This window comes from Etheostoma cragini, chromosome 6, assembly GCF_013103735.1.
Source record: "Etheostoma cragini isolate CJK2018 chromosome 6, CSU_Ecrag_1.0, whole genome shotgun sequence".
Classification (NCBI taxonomy): domain Eukaryota; kingdom Metazoa; phylum Chordata; class Actinopteri; order Perciformes; family Percidae; genus Etheostoma; species Etheostoma cragini.
This window is the reverse complement of record NC_048412.1, coordinates 23,553,875-23,577,016: the sequence shown is the minus strand read 5'-3', so window position 1 is coordinate 23,577,016 and position 23,142 is coordinate 23,553,875. Positions and strand designations below refer to the sequence as shown.

The 23,142-nt window shown below is 40.0% G+C and overlaps 2 protein-coding genes across 2 annotated transcripts; one reads left to right on the top strand and one right to left on the bottom strand.

Annotated features, from left to right (window-relative positions):
* Positions 1-942: 942 nt before the first annotated feature.
* rab11al (RAB11a, member RAS oncogene family, like) lies at positions 943-10,335 on the top strand. Its single transcript, XM_034874797.1, has 5 exons — positions 943-1,291; positions 4,342-4,537; positions 5,376-5,569; positions 8,018-8,098; positions 10,030-10,335. Exons 1-5 carry the CDS (start codon positions 1,252-1,254, stop codon positions 10,167-10,169), a joined length of 651 nt encoding a protein of 216 aa, XP_034730688.1. The 5' UTR covers positions 943-1,251; the 3' UTR covers positions 10,170-10,335.
* A 2,195-nt stretch (positions 10,336-12,530) lies between these two features.
* Positions 12,531-20,877, bottom strand: mex3a (mex-3 RNA binding family member A). Its single transcript, XM_034873616.1, has one exon. The coding sequence runs from the start codon at positions 20,875-20,877 to the stop codon at positions 19,708-19,710; it is 1,170 nt and encodes a 389-aa protein (XP_034729507.1). The 3' UTR covers positions 12,531-19,707.
* Positions 20,878-23,142: the final 2,265 nt, after the last annotated feature.

Sequence of the window (23,142 nt, the reverse complement as noted above, 5' to 3'; positions counted from 1 at the left end):
AGTAGGAAAGGTAAATTTCAAAGACTGTAACATTGTCAACCTGTTTTAATTATTTCAAAAGCACAAAATCCACTCCTGCAAATTCTTAAACCAAAAGCCTAACTTCAATGTATTTAATGACACTTTAAGTATCCATCTGGATACCACGAATGTTAGTCAGAAATGACAAAAAAAAAGAAGTTTTAAAGTCTGCATTGGATATCTTTAAATCCTGTTTTCTCTGTACTTTTGTCATCAATTGCATTGTATTGATACAAATAAATAAACACTTACTATTTCAACTTAAAATGGGCATATCTTTCTTTCATATTGGCTGGGAATGATTTCTTTCATGAATGTATATTACGCGTACATGTTTGCCCCCCATATATGCCTACTGTAAGGAGAGAAAAAAAGAAGGAAAAAAAACGAAATCATTCTTCTATAAAAGGTTTCCTGTACAGTTTGACAGCTTTTTAGGCGAGGCAATGCAGCTTTTTATGTATAGCACATTTCAGCCACAGGGTAATTCAAAGTGCTTTACATAAATCTTTAAAGAGCAGTTAAAAACAATTATTTATCTTCTTTCACACAATACTCATAATAACTTTTCTTTTACCTTATCTCTAGAATGCCAGTATTTTTGTTTTTTTAGATTATGGATCATTGCAAAAATTATATTTGTTTTCAGTCTCTAAGAAGCTGTCAATCAGTACCATCGAGAATGTCGTCCCAAAAAGCTTTTCCTCTAGGAGTAAATGTCCTTCTTTAAAAAATGTATGACACGCTTATTGTTGCGTTTAACCTGAGGCTCGATTACCTGTTGAGTCTTGGGGCCGCATATGCCATCCAGACAGGCACAAATCATGACCGACACCACAGCGGACCAATTGGGTTGACGTTGGTGACAGGTGTCGATCAGCTACTGACCATTAGTAGGAAGTCAGGGGCGGGACAAAGAAACTGACGTTACGTCTCAGCCTCGGTGATGGTAAGTGACAGTGGGTGAGGAAAACGAGGCTAAACTTTTTCTGCTACTAGTTGCTGTTGGTTGTTTATATGCTTGACAACAACGGCATCGTCACATTATTTTACTTTGAATGTAAGACAGCGTTATTGTCGGTTGAGTGAGAATTTTCCGTCTTCCGCGTGAGGCTAACTAACGTTAAAGTCGTGAACGGTGGTCTGTCGGTCACGAAGTAGCTGAATTACACAGAAGTTTGTTCGACTTCGAGTTAGTTTAATACGTAGAGACGCCGAAGAAAAGAAGCTATGACCAACAGAGAAGACGAATATGACTATCTTTTTAAAGGTGAGTAGCTGTATGTCTTATAGCTAGCTAGTTAGCTAAACTTCGACACAAGCCTTCACCTGTGAGCAAATGTCATTTGATGCCGAGTTATTAGATGTGTTGTTGACCTCCTACCAACAAGGTGTACGACGACATTAGTCCTAGCTAGAGACAAAGGCACCTGCTGTTAGCTGTAACTTGGAAATAATACATATATTACGACACCGTGTTTCAGACGTTTACCCATATTATTATAAAATACAGACAGCTTGTAAATACTATTAAGCAGCATCCGCAGTAGTCATCTTTTTGCAGGCCGATGATGTAATCATGTTAGGATGGGGAGTTGGTCAACAAGGGGGTCATAATCTGAGGCAGGGCAAGAAATCAGAACAGTCTCATCCAGACGTGCTTAGAGAATAAATGGAGTTTGGTCCACTAGTTTTGTACCTGTACTTCATGGTGTACTTGGAGTTTAAATCTACATACAAGTTTCGGCACTTGTCAATAACAGCTATCACCTGCTCCAATTCTGATACCACCTTAACTCTAACATACAGTATTAGCATCATTTATAGATATCCACACAATTGCCTGTTGACAAGTTAATTTTAACATTCTCCATAATATGCAGAAGCACTATCCCACCATGTGTCATCTAGTATAGAAGATACTGTAAAGATACTGTAACTGTATACCTGGGGAAGGGGGAGGGGGGGTGGTATCTGGTACAGTAGTTCCTAGTTGGACAATGTCATAAGCAAAGGGGAAATGAAGTCCATGGTTTGTTCAAATATAGAACAAGCATGTGTGGTCAAACTGGAAATACCTGTGTGTGTGTGTGTGTGTGTGTGTGTGTGTGTGTGTGTGTGTGTGTGTGTGTGTGTGTGTGTGTGTGTGTGTGTGTGTGTGTGGAGAGATAGAGAAGATGAGATTTACTTACTTGCTTGCTAATAAAATGACTCAACTCCTGGTGACCAAATAGCAAATTTATCTGAATCATGTGCAGCGGCACAAGGGCACTGATAAGGTATCTGCTACCTTTTAGGCTTTCGGTTAAACCAGGAAAGAGCTGTGGCTTTTTATTGTTACTACAACCTTTTTTTTTTTGTTCCTCGCTGTTAGATGGCATGAGTCAGGTTGTATGAGGTGTTAGTGAGTCACATAAACCTTTTCCCTAGTGATGGAGACAGGAGTCAGTGCAGGAGGTCATCCTGCTGAAGCGTTCTTGTACTGCTCATGTTCATCTCAGACATTTCATACTCACTGCTTCCTTGCCTTTTACAAAGCATCTCTATTTGGATTAAAACCCCATTTCCCCCAACAGAGTAAAATATGTATGTGTACATAAATAAAAATTTAGCACTAATAAGAAAATTATTATCTAACTTTAATAGAAGGTATCTACTTTTTATTGTCACCATTAGCCAGAATTATACACTGCTTTAATTTCACAAAAATGGAAGTGATATAATTGGATTGTGATGGTGACCTTTTATTCCATTTACAGCGATTTAAGATATGTAATTTTATCAACTAATCTGACTAAACGGATGGAAAGTCTCAGATTCTCAGTTATTATTTTGTTCCATTCTTCAGTCATACTTTTAGACAGTCATAGATTAGGCTGCATCACTGGGTGCAGTGCATCTGTATTTCTTGTGAAGAAAATGAAGAATGCAAACCGTACAATAGTTTAGCGAATGGGTGTGTAATGCAACCATGATATTACCTGTCTGATGGCAGAGCACCTGAAAATGGTTGCATAATGTTTTTTGTCCTCCGCCCAAGATCTTTTGTCTTTGACAAAATGGAGTATGACAATGTTACCTTTTTAGGTGTGAAGGAGAGCGACGCTGTTGTTATGAGTAGACCCATTGGTTCCCCATATTTTAATTATTTCAAACTCTAAATAATCCAGACCTTAATGTGAACATGTTTTTACTTGTGTCTGTTACACCATAGTACCACGGACAATTTTACAGGGTTTCCCTTTAGAATGAGCAGTATTGCTTCAGTGCAAGTGTAGACACAGTGGTCCGTTTGTAAATGCAATTTCAACATTCCACAACAAGTTCCTATTTCATAATAGCAGGGTGGTGTGTTGGTGTGGTTGGTTCCTTTTGACAAACTGACTCACCTGATAATTGTGTAAGTATTTTTCTGACAAACTCACACCCTAATAATGTCTGTTTTATCATCTTGATTACACTCTAAGCATTACAAGAGTAGCTCACGGCTACATTGGAAATGTACTTATTTACTTATTTCACCCCATGTCAGTAAACACTCACTTAAATATAAACCAAAGCAAGGCCTTGTAGTCATTGATAGGGATCTTAGCAGATTTCAGGGATTTGTATGCGTTGTTTGGGAAGTGTAAAAGGGTAGCCATATTAACCAAAGCAAAGTGCTCAGCATTTACACAAACGTCAGCAGAGTTGAGCTCAAATTCTTTTTTTTTTGCTCAGTTTTAGCAGTTGATGTTTAAATGTGCGTGTTTTTTTTTTTTTTAAATGATATAGGCTATAGCCTTTAAAACAGCAGGACTGCTTTAATTGGACTATACAAATGTATCTGGGCATTGTGTGGTATAATGTATGTCTCATATGTCCAATCATTGGTTTCACCTGTTCTCAGTCTGCGGGTATTTCCTAAAAAGAGCAGGTGGTTGTGATATTATGTCAGCTCAGTGGGAGTCCCCTGAGTTTCTGCTCAACCTCAGTTGGGAGCAACACGCATGCGTCATTGATGAGGCAGACACTCTATCTAAATTTCATCATTAAATTTTAAAAAGTCAATTCATCTTGTTCACTAACTTCTTTGTGGTTTAATGAACTATTCTACCAAAGCTGCAGCCATAAAGTATGCTCTGCTGCTCAAACACAGATATGTGTAGTCTGTTCTCCATATGAGATAGTTTTGTACCAATCAGTCAAAGGAATTAAAGTAGAAAGAAAACATTTTGTTGGCAGGTAGAGTGTACAATACACAGTGTGACCAATGGTGACTGTCCTTTCTTTATTCATCAGAAAATCCTCTTCTTTTCTTTTTCTTTTTTTTTCCTTTAGTGGTGCTGATCGGAGATTCAGGCGTGGGGAAGAGTAACCTACTGTCTCGCTTCACCCGAAATGAGTTCAACCTGGAGAGCAAGAGCACCATTGGGGTGGAGTTTGCCACGCGCAGCATCCAGGTAGAAGGCAAGACCATCAAGGCTCAGATCTGGGACACAGCGGGACAGGAGCGATACCGAGCTATCACTTCTGCGTGAGTATTGTACATCTTTGAAGCCTTAGTGGAAGCACCGCTACACTGTTGTGCACTGACTCGTTTCTAGACACTGGCGCATAAACCCATTTCATACAAGTACACGCTCATCTAATTACAATATTTTGTCTTTTAATCACTTATGTCCAGCATACATGCAGAAAGGCACAGTTCCACGTGCACTGGTTAAAAAAACATACACGCATGGATTTTGTTGACATAGATGCATTGGATCTTCGAAGTGCCTCTTTTGCTTCCTCATGCATGTGCATTGTGCGTTTTTTTTGTTAAAACTGTTATTCACAGTCACAGGAAGTTAGGGTGCATTAGCAATGGCTGGGGTTGTAGGTTAAGGGTAATAAACCTCCAACCATCCTTTGTTCATAAGTTTAGTTTAGTCTAACTAAAATAGTTAGAAAGAGATATTCTGAACTGATTAACAATGCAAACTGTAGTTTTTAATGCTCAGGGCAGGAAGTATTTTGTTAATCACAGCGTCTTCCTCATATCTAGATCAAGTTCCCATCCCAATATTTCTTTTTGAGCTGATTACCTCAATGAGGTAACCTCCCCTGCGGCATTGGCATATACTGTATCAAGCCCCCACAGGCACTGAGGAGGCAGACAAGCAAGAGCAGCCAGTTTTTAATAAAAAAAAATGAAAGTCAGTCAATGTTCACTTGTGTTTTGAGTTTTGTCTGCAGTTCTTTTTGGCTGTACTGTTACTTCAAAGCCGAGCCCAAGTGACACACCTGCAAAGAATCCTGAATTCAACAGGCTTTGACAAGAAAATGTTGTCTACTCCAATTTATATCCTGTTCAACTCCTCTTTGTCCAGGTACTACCGTGGCGCAGTTGGAGCTCTCTTGGTTTATGACATTGCCAAGCACCTGACATATGAAAATGCTGAGCGCTGGCTGAAGGAGCTGCAGGACCACGCAGACAGCAACATAGTTATCATGCTAGTGGGAAACAAAAGTGATCTACGCCACTTAAGAGCGGTGCCAACAGAGGAGGCCAAGGCCCTTGCAGGTATTGTGTGTTGTGTGTGTGTGTGTGTGTGTGTGTGTGTGTGTGTGTGTGTACGTACGTACATATAGTATCTAGGACTGCCTTTCTGATTATTGCCAGGTTAAAGATGTGATAATGAACATAGATGGACTGAGGTAGACCCCAGCTGCTTTTAATTAGGTTCTTAAGTAATTAATAACATACCGGTATGCGTATTGCCGAAAGGGAATTTGATTAATGCTTATATTTGTGTCATAAGCTTCCTTTCAGTTTAGTTTGTACTGTTATAACATTTTACATAACTATGTCCTGCAAATGTCATATACATATACACATACACACATACACACACTGTATATCTCTATTTATCTCTCATCTATACGTGTGCGTTGGTGTCTCTGTCTATTACTAAGAGAATTCTCTGTGTGTGTGTGTCTGTGTCTGTGTCTTGTCTATACGTGTGCGTTGGTGTCTCTGTCGATCACTAAGCAAATAGCAGGGCCGGCGTGTGTGTGGTATAGCGAGTGAGAAGGTGACAATAATTAGCTTCAGCGAAAGTACCAACTCTGGAGTCATAGTGTGAGAAACAAAGAGTCTCCCCTGTGCTTATTGACCACGGTCGGAAAGCTGAAGCAGGAAAAGTTAACCCTCTCCTTGATGTTATTTATGGAGAATGATAACCTGGTAATGCAAAGCCACCAAGCCGCGGCCAAGTCGGCCAATCATAGTTGTTGTGGTCTGCCTCAACTTTTTTTTTAAGGGGTGCACGTCAGACTGCAGCGTGGATTCTGGTGTAAAGTCTGTATCTCCACGTACCTAGGTATGTACCCACGGCATTGATTCAACACAGCAGGATAAATGGGCCTATGAAAAGGAGTATATGTAAATTAAAACGACTCTATGTAAATTAATTAAACCTCCATTTATCTTGGTCCTCTGAGAACTGCAAGGCTTTGTTTCAGACCAGGTTTATTTTTTACAATGAGCCTTGCAATATAATTTTGTCATCACTTTGACACTATTTTCGAGCATTTTTACTCTTGACCTTGAGTTTATTGGCTTGTGTCAGATTCAGTGTTGCATTTGCTTTGACTGGTAAATGACTTTTGGTAGGACTGCCTGTTAAGAACGTGTGTTCTGTTCATATTTTAGAGTAAAGAAATTGGTTTTCCAAATGATTGATAAATAACGTTTGTGCCTGCCAGTGAATTCAGTTTTGTTTTTCGGTACCATGAACTTAATATATGATGTCTCATTTACATAGAGACCATGTGCTGGTCAGGTCCATGCAAATGTATTGGAATGACACAAATGAGTTCTCCTGATGATGTCTTCCTTCCGCCACTGTGGGGCAATTATCCCCTCACCTATGATCCTAATCATTTTATACTAAATTTAATTTTTGTTCATAATCTTTATATACTCAAATTGGATTGTACAGATTCCAAAGAAAGATCAAATCGGGAAAGTTACAGTGATATGTTATTGGTACTGAAACAAGTACCAATACCAAAACAAGTAAACAATAAATACATCAATTTCATTTTGTTTTGGATATTATCAGCGAAGAAATGGACAAAACTGTATAGCGCCCCTTTAAGAAGCTTAAAAATCACCAATTAATATTCTATCAATTGATTTAACAATTCATCGACCAGTCGTTGCAGCTTTCTTATCATTTACTAAGTAAAAGCGCATGATGCCAAGTACTTAGTGGTTACTTATTAACTAATGGGAAATGTCTCTCAGTTCCACGTCCAACCTTTTTGGTTGTTAGTCAGATCAAGTAAGCATAAAAACATTTGACAACTTTTTGATAGTAATTTGTCCGTTAGTGTTTGTTATAGTTCTTTTTTAATGGAATTTATTTTGACATTTCACAGAAGAAAAAGCACAGGTGGAAATGATGAAAATGAATAATTGCTGAATTCCATTTTACTGCTTTGGTTTCAGAGTCCTGGCTCACTGTCATGACATACTGAGACACAGGAAGGGAACAAAGTCAGTGTTAACAGTGACATCTGAGCTTTCTCTACTATGACAAGTTTAAAATGTTTGCTGTGAAAAGGGACTATTTTATAGCGTTAAAATGTAGTTAGTCTCTATATGTATAACAGTAGTTGCTTTTGGATCAGAATGTAAACCATTAGAGTCTCCTTTCTAACAGTATTGCATTTCATCAGTTTGTAAATATACTTTACAGAGCAGACCAGTCAGTTGTCACACAAGCTATTAGATTTTCTATAATTACAAAGCAGTTCACACAGTGAACAATCAAACACAAAGCAGTTGAAATGACTGGGGAGAACCCCGGAGTGAGCGCATTATGCAGAAGAAATCAATCCATGAATCAGTTCGGTGTTAATGCCAGTACAGTACAATGCACCTCGGCTTAATGTAGTTATGAAAGCTTCAAAATATTGCAGGCCTTTAACATGTTGTGGCATTCTGTGCATGTGTGTTTTACAGAGAAGCATGGCTTGTCTTTCCTGGAGACATCAGCGTTAGACTCCTCTAATGTGGAGCTGGCTTTCCAGACTATTCTCTCAGGTGAGTTTCACTTGTTTCATTTGTTTAATAATATTAATAATACATTGAATTTATATAGCACTTTTCGCAGACTCAAAGTTGCTTTACAGGCGAGGTAGAAAACATTAACAATGCAAAACAGCAAAGACTAGTAAAACAAAACAAGGTTCAGGCACAGATGAAAAGGGAGGGGGGTGTAATGCTGCAGATAGGCAGAGGTGAAAAGATGGGTCTTGAGGCGGGACTAAAAGATTTTGTGTTTAGTGCTTGCCTTTTTTTGTTTGTTTTAATAAAGTTTTAGAATAAAAATGAATTTTTCTTCTGAAGGGCACTGATATCTAAAGCTCCTAAGCCATCTAATAATAATAATGCTGTGTAAATGTGAAAATGTTACATTTCCACCTGGACTGTGAGGATTTACACAACATCACCCATCAACTGCCACTAGATGGCAGAGCGATCCAACAGATCAGTTCTCCATCCCCATAGCTGATGTGCAGTCTGTGGCAAGAACACCACCTTGATCTTTTTTAAGGTCAAAAATATGAGTAATTGGTACAATGAAAGGCCACTCAGCCAATCAGTCCTGGTGAGAGACGCTATTAAGATGGCCAAACCACTAATGGTCTTTGTTCATGGTCACAAATCCACTTTGACCCACTGTACTATATGCACCTGTAAAGAAAGAAAGAAGAAGAAAAAAAAAAAATGTTGATAGTTGTTCACAGATATGTTTTCTTAAGTAAATGTCTATGAGCCCTGTGCCCTGGAGGCATATAGCCACACCAACAAATGTATTTGATGTTGGAGATTTGGTAACATGGACAAAAAAAAGCAATTGTTGTGACTGAGTCAACCCCTGGAGTGACTAAAGGGGCAATCGAACAGTGAGTGGTGCTTCCACTCAAATTGCTCCAGGGGCTATCGGTCTGCAAGTATGCGCCACTTGCTGTTTATATTCTGCTTCTACTCCATGTTCAATTCCCAGACGCAGCAACTTGAGCCATTCTGCCCACACCACAGCTTTATCAGTCATTTCAATTCATAAAAACTTCAAACCAACAAGCGTCATTGAGCTAACGTAGCTAATTATCTCATTAAGGGAGGAGAAGAGAGGAAGTATGCAGTGCATTAGCAGGCCAGTGAACGCTGAACTTTAGACCTTGTGGAGCAGATAAGATGTCACATGTATAGATATTAGCAGCAGACAGATTTAGGTTGGAGAGGGTCATCCTGGTGGATTATATACAGTGTGTGCAGCAGTTGGTGCTGTGTAGGGTTTGTAGTAATGAGTCATAGTTTCACTACCTGACGTGTCCCTACACAGTCAACCAGGAGTCTTGTTTTGCTTTAGACCTTGCTTCATAAGCAGTTGATGAAGTTTTTAATTCATGGCTGTTTTGTTACACATCTGGCTGTAGAGTTAAAGTGGCAATGTACAACAGGGAATCAGAGGGGTGTTTGCAGTAGACGTGCTTTGCTCTCTCTGAGGTTGATCAAATGACCACCCCAGTAGCATCTAAGCCATGTTAGTGACAGATAAACTCCACTTAAAACAAAACAACACTTAAGTTCACCTGTGTGTTTGAACAGCTGTTGTCCGCCGAATATGTAACTTTATTATATTTTCTTACCAGCATGAGCATGCCGGATCACAGATGCAAGTCCCACAATGTGTAATTTTTATTTATTTGCAAGTTCAATTTAAACTGCATTGCAAATTATAGCAATGGGGAATGCCTGAAATGAGACTGGGTACTGCCACATGACAGAGTGATGCAAGTTTAGGATGGAAAGAATCCTTAACTGCTGCCAGGAGTCTGGATAGAACAATTGTTTTGACAACAGTTTTGACATGCCGTTTTTCCTCGTCACAATATGGGCCACTGTTGACTGGATTTTATAGGCATCTTTAGTAACTCATTCCCTTTCACCTTTTTTCTCCATCACAGCCATCTACAACATCGTATCTCAGAGGCAGATGTCAGGGCGAAGCGACTCAGACTTCTCACCAGCCTCCAACGTAGTGCCCATCACGGTTGAGCCCACCCAAAACTCAGCCACTAAGGGTGTCTGCTGCCAGAGCAACTGAGACCTTACCACTGACCTCCTCCTTCACCTCCACGCATTTGGAGAAACAGCCAGATAGACAAACAGAGACAGGCAGGGAGAAAGGACAGACAGGTAGAGATAACCATTTCACACAAGGACATTTGTACAGGGGTTAATTTGTCTATTGTCTGGTTAAGAAAACTTAATACAGTTGAAGAGGGAGACCAGTGAACAAGGGATCGTAAAGAAGGGGGGGAAGAAAACAGGTGTGATGCACCATACCCAGTGCATTAAGCTTTTTGAAAGAGGTCACAATCAGAACTGATTTACAATCTAATGAAAAATGTAACACATTATGTGGTCCCTTTTATCATCACGATTTCTGTCTTTGAAAGCAGTCCTCTATTTTGAAAGCTCTATTTTACAAGCCAGTAAATGCTTTCTCTCAGTTTTCTACCACCAGGATATTGGGCAATAAAAATCCACATCCAAAAGACTGAACTGCTACCCCTCTGTGGCCACCATCATTCCCATTTTCCCTAAATGTATAATATTCAGAAAATAACACCCCTTACTATATTTATTGAACACTAGATTAATGTCTTGTTTGGGCAAAGGGTTTGCAATTTAAACACTATTTGGATTAGTTTTCCACACTTCATTGCTTTGCAGCAAAGGTAGCGCTTGCCCAAAATCATATATTTATGTGAAGGAGCTTGTAAGGGCAACTACCCCTCACTAATGGAGAAACAAAGTCTTCAAGTCATGTTTCCTAAACGCACATGCTGGAATTTGGTCGAAGTTGGTCGGTTCAAATTGTCTTCCACCGGGCCACAAAGAGCAATAACATCGCTCCCTACCAGTGACATGTAATTTCTTTTTGATTGCTTTTGATCTTTGTTTGGAAGGCTTTCCTGCTCTGAGCACACTTTGTACTCAACAGATGAGTCATGCTCTTGCAGCTATCCCATCTCATTTAGAGTTAACGCTTTGCAAAGCTTGCATTACTAGATAATAGGTTAACTGCATCACAAGTTGGTTGGGTGGCAGTACCGGCTCTTTTGATGCCTGTTTCACCTCTGCCCTGAACCTTTGGGTGAAGTGGGAGAGATTAGGGAATTGGTTTATATGCATGGGCAACCTTGTGCTGCTGCTGCTGCTGCTGCTTGCTGGGATAGATAGATGGATAATGTTTCAGGGGATGAGGTAGTGAGGGCACTCAGCCCTGCCCTGCTCCTGTGGTCTCTGATGCACCCGAGATGGCTTGTTTTACTGTAAGTGAAATCCTCCACTGCCTGCTACCTACTCCTCTCTGTCTCTTTCTACACTGTATGTAACTGGAACAGGACTCTGGCTTCTGGGATCTCCCTGAGGTCTGCCCTCGCCCTCACTTGTCTGTATTTCCTGTGGAGGGGGCGGCGGTGGTATTCAGGAGCCAGGATTGGGTTTGTTAGGATCTAATAGTTTAATAGATGAGGAAAAGGTGAAAGGATGGTAGTGTTAGAGGGACTTAATTATTTCCAAAGGTTATGCTCACAGATGGTGTTTATCTTGGTTAATGTTTCCACATCAACACTGTCTTAAACTGGATGGTGTAGGTTAGGGCTTTTTAAGCATTTATTCTAATATATGTATATTTGGACTGCATATGTATAAATAAATCTCATTTGTTATAGCCTGCCTCTTCTTATGTCTCTTAAGATATTTTTAAGCAATAAAGGCTGCAAGTTGCTGGCTTTTTCATTAAAGAATCTGGGTAAAGGCAGGATTAAATTATATTTATTCTGAATGTCCACTGTAATTTGATAATGATAGTTCCTCTGATCAATGAGATTAGAATATGAATAGACAGTCATCAAAGGATCAATTTAGCCATACAAACCTTTTTTAAACAAAAAATGCAATTGGTTTCAATTGGTAATCATTTCATTTTTGTTTTATTAGAAACATTTACAATACATCTTGAATCTTGGAAAAATAACAAAGAACCAGAACTAACATGGCGCAGATACAATAATAATAAAAATGTCTCCAAAAAATGTAGTTCACAAAAAAAACATGTGCTATAACAAATAAACCTGCAATATGATATGCCTTGTAAGGGCATACCATACTGTAACAGAGTTCAAAGACTTCTTTTTATTTTATTTTTTATTTTATTTATTTTTTCCATCCATCAAAGTTGACGGTCAGCCACTGAGGGCCACATTGGCAACCCTCTTTCACTGTTCACAGAGAAACCAGAAACTAACGCCAGCTGATGCTGGCCCAAAAGCTAATGCACTACAACCACTATTAGACCGGTATGAAACACCTCTACTGTGCTGGAAAAAAATTGGAAACGCTACCAAAGACAAACTGTCAGACTGTAGTGGCCTCTTTGGAAAAGGTTGCGAGTTTCACCAGCCAGCGCCACTTCAGTCCCCATCCTTTACGTGCATCAGAAAATGTGCCATTGTAGTGTTTTTGTCAAGTTTTTCTTATCCGTTTCAACTCGTACACAAACTTCAAGTTAATTCATATGAGGTGCAAACGGTCTTTCATCACCAACCGGTAACTGAGAATATAAAATCCAACTTTGATGTGGGGACTGAAATGGTCTCTTTGCCTGGCTCCAAACATGTCAACTTTTTCAGTTTCCAAAGAGACTCCAACTATGAAAATCTACAGAGGAGAAATGAGTGCACTGATGTTAAAGCATAACACAGGGCCTGCACCATTTCTCCTGTCTAAGTGACCATACAACATACATGCAAGCTAGTACGGTAATGAACCTGTTGTGTGTGTGTGTGTGTGTATATGTGTGCATCAAGTAACATAGATCTACTACACGGTGCGCTTTTGTCTTTCTCAGGTGCCTTCGCTCAATTTGCACATTTCACCTAATTAACATATTAGGGAAAGTCTCATAAAAGGCTTCCTCTAAAATGATTAGGCTCTGTCACTATTGATCACAAACTGTCCTGAGTAGTAGATGTAGAAAATGTGTGAATGAAAGTGTACAAGTTATGTGTGGCCCCAATGGCGAGAGGGTCACAGCTGCCTCATTCACTCCAAGCATTGTAGTCGTAACATGTTTTATACGTTCGATAAGTAAAAGCGAGTTTAGATTACAGAGGAAATGAGTTATGTGTTTCAGTCAGTAACATGGGGTTAGTTGAAGGGGGGAAGGGGTTACAGCAAGCAGCACTGCACAAAGAATGCTGATGCAGGAAAAATATATAATTGAGGCACAAAATTGATGCTCTGTGACTAAAATATCTCCAAATTCTAAAAAATATTATATTATTTTCTGTAATTATTCCATTGTGAATGCACTGATGTTAAAGTAGTGCATGTCTGAAGTTAAAATTTCAGCTCTGGGGAGCTCTCGTTCCATGTCCGTCATTAAAGTACACGGACAGGTGAGCATCCACAACTTTCATAAATAAAACTTCTAAACTTATTTTCTCATTTTACTTATTAGTAGAAACTGACCTCCCTGTGTTTAGAAATATATTAACTTCTTGTCATTTTAATTAAAAAACAAAATGTCTTGAGGTTACTCATAAATATGTTGCTTCATTTTTTTTTTTTTTTAACTTTTCATAAATAACATCCAGATACTGACTTTTTTCCTCTGCTTTCTATGAAATAATAACCCATGTTAGCAAAATAGATTTGAGAAACTGTAATATGTTTTTTTTTTTTAATTCATTTTAAGTTACTTTCTATAAATGTATGTGGAAGAACTCAAATATAGTCTACGTTGAAAACCTGTTGCAAATTCTCTCCATAAAACAAAGAAAAACTTAAAGCTCACTTGTAAATTGACAAAACAATAAGCATAAGGAGTGCATTGAGTTGAGTGGTCTTTTTTTTTTTTCCTTTTCTTTAAAACATTCAAATGCATACTTTCTCAATGTGTGATTTAGACAAGTTGGTACAATTGCTTAAGTGCATCCATTGAGAATAAGGATTTCCTATCACTCCTTAAAAGGGATTCTACATAAATGCATAACGACCTTTTCATATCAAGAGAAGAAAAAAACAATAGTTTCTACCATTACTATAATAGTAAGATTAATACAATATTGTAAATAATACTAACAAGAACTTAATAAATCAAGTGTCACTGAGTCACTCCACCCCTTTGTTGCTCCACTGAATTAAAGACTTTTTCATATTGGGTGAGCTGGACAAATGAAACTTACACCATAGCATATTCTTAAGAATCATTTAACTTAATGTATTAATTAGTAAAACTACACAGTAAATATATGATTTTAAACCGATGTTCACTTAAAGGTCTTAAAGCTTTTTATACACTTCAGGTATCAGGCTGATGAAACTTTATGAGATCTTAACTTTTTTTCCTGATAAATCTTACCTAATGTACTATATTTTACTAACATGCAGTTAAACTCAAGGATACAGTTAATGGCTCTCTAGACGATATCAACTAAAACCACAGTGATGTTTTGTTTGTTATCACACTGCAACCTTGTTAACATCTAAATCCTTACGGTTTACAATGAGGGTTTTAAGAATTAGGAATTCAGCCTGAATTTTCACTGGCTTGTCATTGTCATCACAGTCTGTTTTGTTTTTTTTAAATACGTGGGCAGTCCTTTTTTCTTTTTTAAATCTGAACTCAACCAGATCAGGCAAGTTTTTCAGAACGATGAAGCCATTCACTGGACTGTTTTTCTCCCATTAACCTAACCATGACAATAGAAAACTACTCAAAGGACTGTGTAAGTGCCAGGATGTGCTTTAAGCTGATCTCTTTGGGGAGAAGTAAGTCTGTTACCGGCGCCTCTGTAGTATTAAACTAATCTTACAACACTGAAACGTGATATGCCTTCATTTCACAGATATCGATGGAGTGGCCTCTAAGATTTTTGGGTAAACAGAGTAATTCTAGCTATGAGATTATTTCTCAATAATCCTGATTCAATAAACTCTTAACCAAGTTGATTTTGATGCTAAAATAAGTTAACTAAAGTGATAAGTCCTCTTCTTGTGTTTTGTTCTTTGGCTATGTCTGACCTTTTTCTTTCAAAAACAATACAGATGAAAAAGAAAAAAAAAGTAGATGCAAAACAAGTATAAAAATTCATGAAAAATATCATTACTATGTAAACAGAAATCATCTTAAGATATGCTATAAGTAACACCTCTGCCCTTGTATGTAACTTAAGGACTAATGAGGGTAAAGAATCAACATGAGTGACTGGTACAGCACATTGTGTCATGTTTGTCCTACCCTCTTCTTCTCAGTGCTGTTATTTTGACTAAAGCCTTTGAGACATCAGTCCGTCATAAGCAAATTCACCAGCTCCTGCTTTTTAGCAAACAGGCAGACCTTGGTGCTTATGCTCTGCTCTAGTTGTTTGTTTACACTTGACAGATCACTTTTACAGCGCAATGAGATTTCCTCTAAGCCACAGAAATTGCAGTTTTATCATTTCAGCAGAAGGAATCATTGACCCACCCTGTGACCTGATTGATAAACGTAAAAAATAAAATAATTAAGCAATCAGAACGACTTAAGACCCTGATGAACACAACAAGAACAATTACTTATCCTGAAACTCTTACTAATTAATTATATCTCTGTTTCTACACTGGCATGAATCCATAATGAATTTTAAGCAGATATGAGACATGAATGCAATGGAATCATCCTAATAATCACGGTCAATTTCTGAATAGAATATTATTTAAAGAATTGACTTAGAAGGCTTCTCTGTTTATTGTCCCAGTATAGTCCTATTATTGCTTTTCATCCTAAGATACATAGAAACGGATTCATTCATTAGGGGTTATTACACATACTATTCATTCCAGTTTTTATTTGATTTGATTTATACATCAGCGGCATCATAAAGGATATTCATTATTACAGTTTATAGTAGTGTCTGGTTAATTTCTCATCTATATATTTGGATGAAATACTTAAGTTAATCAGTTTAAATAATTTGTCTTAAATGTATGGATCTATCTAATATACTATTATAGTCAAAACGGATGATGGGACGCATATATAAAAGATTTACTCTCCCTAAAACTCAGACATTTTGAATTCCATATGCTAAAACATTGACAATGACACCCTCAGCTTGTAAAAAATAATCAAAACCTCACTTCAAGCAGGCCTTTGGATGTTCATAACTGACACACATACTGTATTTACATAGATGCTCAGAGTGCGTTCCATAAAGTACAATACTTATTAACTTATACAGCGTCTAAACAGGGAGAATCTCCAATAAGCCCTCTCTTCATTAAGCCAGTACAAAACCCAACCAAGTCATTAGCACTGACTAAATGGATGAGAGGTCTCCCACATGACCACTAGTACTACTGTAGTATTAAGAATAACAAGAACCACCAGAATACAAAAAAATGATAGGGAATCCTTATGTGCATGTCTTTCAAATTCTATGAAACGTATTTCACCATCAGTGGTCGGTTTGGTATTAATCAAATGCGCATGTTTTGTAATAAGGTGCTTTACTCTATAATTTAAGCAGTGTTTTAAGAGCCTAATTTCCTGAATCCCTCTTATCCCAACCCAAGCAGTTTGATTCACATTCTTTTCTCCAAAAATAAGTACTTTAACAGTTATTTAAGGGGGCGGTTCTATCAAAAGGCCAAAGTTGCTACTTTGTATGCCAAAGTAATGGCAATATTTGAATAAAAAATATATAGGCAGAAAACAAAAATAACAAAAAATACAAAAGTTCAAAGAACAGTGCCATACTGCCTTGAATTTGTTGTTGAAAGCTTAGGCCAAACCACTGTGCAATTTCTCTATCCATAAAATCATAACTATTCTTTATTTCTACGTCTGATAGATTTCAGGGTACTCTCTGCAAGTACGCTGCTCTCGCTGCAGTCCACACATAATGCAAGTGGTCTGCTTCATATCTTTGTTTTTTTTGAAAGCAGGAGCTTTTTTGTCCTGGAAGACACTATCTGTAATGGTTGATCTTTTTTTTGAGACAGAAGCCGAGTTGAAAAGTTCTCCAATACAACACAAGAAAGGTTTCCTGTCATCAGCACTGGCCCGCACGAGACAACTCAAAACTTGCTGCAGGACTTGAATGGTAAATACATTTTCTAGTTCTGCCCGATTTCATTTTTTTTTTTGGGAGCATACTTCTCTCCCCCCCCACCCCCAAACCTTCCCTCCTATCATTCAACAGCTTTAATCCCTACCCCCATCCGCTCTCCTCCAGCCCTCAGAAATCCCCAGGCTGGGGCTAAGGCAGACGCAGAGGGTGTGTAATTTGATTCAGCATGAGTGCTGGTTAAATGGGGCGTTTCCTCTGCTTTCCTGTCAATTACAATTGTCTGATTTCATTCTGGAAGCTCAAAGCGAGGGGGGGGCGCGGCCATTGGCTGAAGCCCGGGTGTCCATAGTGAAGGGGCAGCTGCAGGATGTGTCCCATACAGTAGCGAGCTGACATGATCTGCACTGGCGCTGTCACACAAACAGGAACCCTATCCAAATTTCAGGGCGGTGCGGTTGGGGAGTGGAGGGGGAGTTAATGCTGCACCCCATGTGATGAGATCACGCAATTTTTCTTTTGTATGTGACGGTGTACATTTTCATAATTTGGAAAAGAATCTACGGCAAATTAACATTAAAAACAGGTAACTGTGGTGTCTCCTGATAACTGTAGATAATTTATTTTGCTCTTAAGCCTCCCCTTATTTCACAGGCGCTGCCAAATACAGCTAGTGTCTTTCAAATTCTGTATGTGTGTGTGTGTGTTTTGGGACAAAAGAGGCCCCCCTCTTCCCAGTAGGGACAGCTCAGAGCAGCAGAAAAGGAGAGGAAAAGGGGGGAGGAAGGGGCAAGAGGGAGTGGAAGGAGGGGGTCCTATTCGCCCAGCTGCATCCCGACCATCCAGCCCCCTCTGTGCTTGTAACAGTGGGGCGGGGGAAGTATGGGGTTCGCTGCAGGACCCTGTCGTCCCCCTTATACAGCTCCAGAGTCCCCACACGGTCCGCACCTGGACCAACCCATTTGCCTAATTATCAATGAGTAGATCCAGGCCGTGTCCGAGCACTCTGCAGCCCACGCCGCTACCGGGCCCAGACAATACACCCCAGACAGAGAGGCCTTCGAAAGCAAACAATCAAACTGTAAGCAGGGGGAGACATAAAAGCCACTCCCAAAGAAAAGAGAGAAAGAAAGGGGGCTAATCGAAACCTCCAACTTGAGGTCACAGCTACAGTGTGCCGTGAAACACCTGCTCCTGTACAGCTTTGCTAATTGCAGGGGAGACAGCTGGCTCCTTGGAGCTCACACATAATGGGGGACGTGGAGTAAGGATTACTGATTTGGGACTCCGTATTTTACAGTGTCAACTATTTTAATCAGAGTCTGCTGCTGATTCAGGAAACATTTTACCCGGCTTCTGTCCACATACTAATTCTCCTCTTTATTTACACTGTCTATGTTGAAATGCTTGTTGACTGGAGCTCTTGCAGCGTTCTATATCGTTGGGCGACTGTGGCCAAATGACCACACAAGACAATAAAGCACGGTTAAGGTGGCTTTGAAACAAGTCCATTGGGGAGACAGATATCGAGAACTAGCCAACTGGATGAATTCCAAGGCTTTCGGCCTCAAATTAAATCAGTGCTTTAAGCCAACCACATGCTTTTCAAGTGCCACGAGGAGCAAGCATTACTGAATCTTTTCCACAAACTGCAGTGACCAGAGTGTAACCAATGGTTACTGGAAACTGGTTACTGATACTTCATACAACTTTCATCTATCTCTGTGAATGATGATACCAATAAAATGTAACCAATTATCAATAAATAAATGATGCAATGTCCTATTTGTAGCATCAATCTGCTTTATAAGACTTTAAGGTGTAAAAATGAAATATGGGGGCTGTGTTTTGTTTTTGTGTAAAGATTACAAAGCTTTGACTCGAACCAATCTATTCACATTTTCATTAAGCTAGAATGAATATCTATTTGGGCCAATTATATCAAACCACAATCACAGTAAAAACTGAAAAAGCAGAATTCACCTTCACATCAGCTCCCAATAATTCAAGGTATGATTAAAAATCCTATTTTAGACCGAGATGATTGTAAGGTGCAATGGAAATTCTGTTTTTCCCCTCCTGATAACAACATTAACTTTCTGGGTCAGTCAGGTGCAGATTGGGTACCTCAACAATCATCTTCTTCCTTCCATATAAACCCACTTCATGGTAAAATAAAAAATTTGAATAATAAAATGTTCACATTACTGTCTACCTCTGCCTACACTGTGATTCATGAATGAAAAACAGCAGCAGTCAAAAAAAAACTGAAAATGCAAGGTACTATACTTCTCTTATAAACAAAACTTTTATAAAATATATATGCATATATATATATAAAAGAAAAACTTAAAAATATTTCTTATACTTTTTAGTAAAGCAAGCAGTGCCTTCTAAAATATCTGCTTGATTGTAAATTTTCTGAAAAACAAAATGTGTATTATAATAATAATCATAATAACAGTAAATAATTATTAAACAAACACTGACAAAACTAATGATAAAAACTGATGTGGTTCCTTAAGAGAATATTCGGATGGCCTGTGTGACCTGGGTGTGGCACACTGGGCACTCCGGGTGGTTGAGCTCACAGATTCGGATGGCACACTCCATGCAGAAGAGGTTATGGCCACAGGGCACCAAAGCAGCCGTCACTTTGCTTTCAAAGCAGGTCATGCAGTCCCGCACAGTGGCCGGCGGCGAGTCCGGCACTGGCAGACGGCCTGGGAAACCCTCACCGGCTGACGTGGGCTCACTGTGGGCGCGGCGGGCCTGGGCATGAGGTGAGCCGGATATGGGCACAATGCTGGTGACTGAAGAGTTGTTGTTGCTTCCACCTCCGCAGGACTCGGGTAAGCCAGGGGAGAGTCTGGTCAGGGGGAGTGGTAGGCCTCCAAAGCTCTTGGACCGCTGCTGGGCGTAGAAGGCCACCTGTTTGGGGTAGTCGGGATCGCCCCAGCTTTGGGTACTCTCTGATCCAAAATAAGAGCAAGGCTTCTCCCCGGAGCTGGAGAAGTTGCTCTTGTTGTAAATTCCCCCTCCCTCACCTCCTCCTCCCCCTCCAACCATGGCATCTGAGAAGTTCTGGCGGTAGCTGCTGGTGAGAGGCTTGCGCTGGCCCCCCTGCAGCCCCCACACCTGCTGTAGCCGGCTCTCCAGACCACCACTGCTGCCCGCTGGGCTGCTTCCACCATTCGGCCCCAGACAGTCATTTTCATTATTGTGGTCGTGCAGGCCTCCTGTTCGGAAGGCGATGTGTGCTTCAATCTCCTCGCGGGCCCGCTCTGCGTTGCTGGGTGACCCCGTGATTTCAAAGACAGGGTCGCGGTCTCGACTGGGAGTGACGATGTACGTACAGGTTTGCTGCTGGATGCGTTTGATGGTGGAGCCTTTAGGCCCCACTACAAGCCCCACGACACGGTATGGCACTCTCACCTGAATGGTGGTCTGACCTGGCAAAGGTGTGGGCGGGGAGCCGCTAAACGACACTCCCAGCTTGTTGCGGGACGCCCGGAGCATGGAGAAGTGCTCTGCAGCAGAGATGATTTCACGGCGGGCCAGTGCAACATCCTCCTTCCGGCCAGTGATTAAGAACACAGGCTCCTCTCCTCTAACGGGGGTTTTGATGTAGGTGTTGGTCTTGGCCCGCAGGGCTTTGATCTTGCAACCTGCAGAGTCAACAGCATACATTTTAAAATAAGTAAATGTGATACGTCGCTTACATTTTGTGACACACAAATCAGGTTAAAAGGTGATAACACACTTTGTTCTCAACCTGAGCTATCATAAATCCTCAAAATTCTGATTTATTTACCAATTGTGAGCAGTTTAACTTAATATGTTGCAGCTCTTATCTGGCAAAGGATACACAGTAATTACCATGATTTATGAGGTTTCCAGCACTTAAGCATTAGTGTAGTTATTCAGTGCACTTATTAGCTCTAAATCAGAAACACATCCTCCTGAGATACATGGATGATGCAGAGGTATTGGCCAGCATCAGACATGACTGTTTTGCAAGGCTGTAAGAACTACAGCAGATGCAATCACATCCTGACCTCTCCTTGAACTTACAATACAATACAGTTAACTCACACATGCTTTATTTTGGGCCCATTTATTGCTCTACATCTGCCCTGTTTTTGTTAAGAAAGTACTATTTTACACTATTAAATGCTTTTAAGGCAGAGTCTTGATGTGAGAGAGTGCAGGTTATTGTTATTTCATGACAAATTACCAGGCAGTGAAATGAAACAGAACATACAGTAAATTAGTAACTGTTAAGGATAAAGCGTAAGAGGAACATGGTAAGACTGTGTTCATATTACACTCCATGAAGAATGTACTGAGCATTCCTCTGGTCAATTTTCATTCAGAAATTCAGGCAGCTCCCATATTAAGACATCCACATATGTTGACGGCTCCGACGTGCCTTTCTCGTCTCTGCCGTACCTTTAAAGACTCTTTGGGCAAACAAGAACTATCAGGCATCTATTCAGTGAACAAATCTGAGCACATCTTACCAGACTCCAGGTGCTTCAGATCACAAATCAAGGCATTAGCCATCTGAAAACCACAGCAGCAGGTTATCAAAAGGTTCAAAGACACCTTAAGTGTGAAGACAAATGTCGCTTCTGCTACCAAATAGGCCTACTTTGTTCAGGAACACTTTTTTCTAAGAGACCAGGGGTACAGACAGAAGGATAGTTATCTTGTGAGGGTTTAGAATTGCTCAGACCCAAAATCTTAACATGCCCTTTGTGGCTATAGCTTGGTATTAGGCTATTAGACCAGTTTGTGCCATGGGGGATCAAAGAGCAACTGCCAAACTCCTTTTGTCAAACTACATTGCACCTTTTAATTAGTCTAAATTAATGAGTCAAAGAATTCTCTGCAAGCCAAATAGGCAAAGATGAATTCATCGCTACCATAAATTAAGGCCACTGGAGGTGCATTTATTTGTGCAACTGTTGAACTGTGTTGTGTTGTAAGAGGTGCCTGTAATTCAAAACAAAGCCACCCTTGATCCTTGGAACGCCGGAGGAAGGTACAAGAGCATCCTTGGGAATCAATGCATTTGACTTTGACAGGAGAAAACAATCATATCCAACCCTTTCTTCAGACAGGATGCTCTGTTTGCCAGATTCACCATGCGGCCTGTGATGCACGGTGCAGAGAGGAAGGGGGTGTGTACGTAGCGCCAACAAACGAAGGGCTTGAATCAAACGAAGCTCATCTCAAATCCCCCAAAATCAGCACCTCTTCCCGGGCCACGGAAAAAGGGCCCTCTCGCTGTACTTGTGCTCACTGGATCCACCCTCCGGCTGTCTTCAGTTACCCCATTAAAATTCAAAACTTACACTTCAGAGTAAAGAACAGGATCCGCAATGGGAGACAAGGGGCACTTAGCAGCACAAACTAAGTCCACATTACCACAGCAGGGAGCAAGAAAGGGGAGTATTTGTTTAAAAAGCAAGACCCCATCTCAACTTCTTTGAACCACGTGTCACATAATTCAAACCTGTTTGTTTTCGTTGTAAGATAAATTAGGATTTGTTGATGCTACCTTACCCGCCCTGCAGTCTTTGTGCTTCTCTCAATCCAACCCCCCAATTTCTCCCTCTCCTGACAGGCAACCATGTGGTATTGAGAGTGTGCAGTGAAGTGGCGCTCATGAGGAACCCCTTGTGTTGAGCTCCAAGGCGTGACTCCCATTCAGCTTTTAGATGCTATACTGGCCTTCCGTGTTTGTTCTGCCCCTCTCACCCATGCGTTCATCACAACAGTTAATGGGTGCAGCCACATAAACACCACCACCAAGCTCAAGATGAAACATCTACTTCTGGCTTCAAAACCAACTTAGGTTTAAGCTCCATTGTGCAGAAATATTGTCACCTGACTACATCTTTACTGCAAATGTTTTTTTTTTCATAAAAAAAAAAAAAAAAGGACTGC

Excerpts from the sequence above, each read along its gene's own strand:
- rab11al (XM_034874797.1), top strand. The coding sequence starts at position 1,252 with ATGACCAACAGAGAAGACGAATATGACTATCTTTTTAAAG. Across the intron at positions 5,570-8,017 it reads GGAGGCCAAGGCCCTTGCAG|AGAAGCATGGCTTGTCTTTC; the intron begins GTATTGTGTGTT and ends TGTGTTTTACAG. Across the intron at positions 8,099-10,029 it reads TTTCCAGACTATTCTCTCAG|CCATCTACAACATCGTATCT; the intron begins GTGAGTTTCACT and ends TCTCCATCACAG.
- mex3a (XM_034873616.1), bottom strand. The coding sequence starts at position 20,877 with ATGTATGCTGTTGACTCTGCAGGTTGCAAGATCAAAGCCCTGCGGGCC.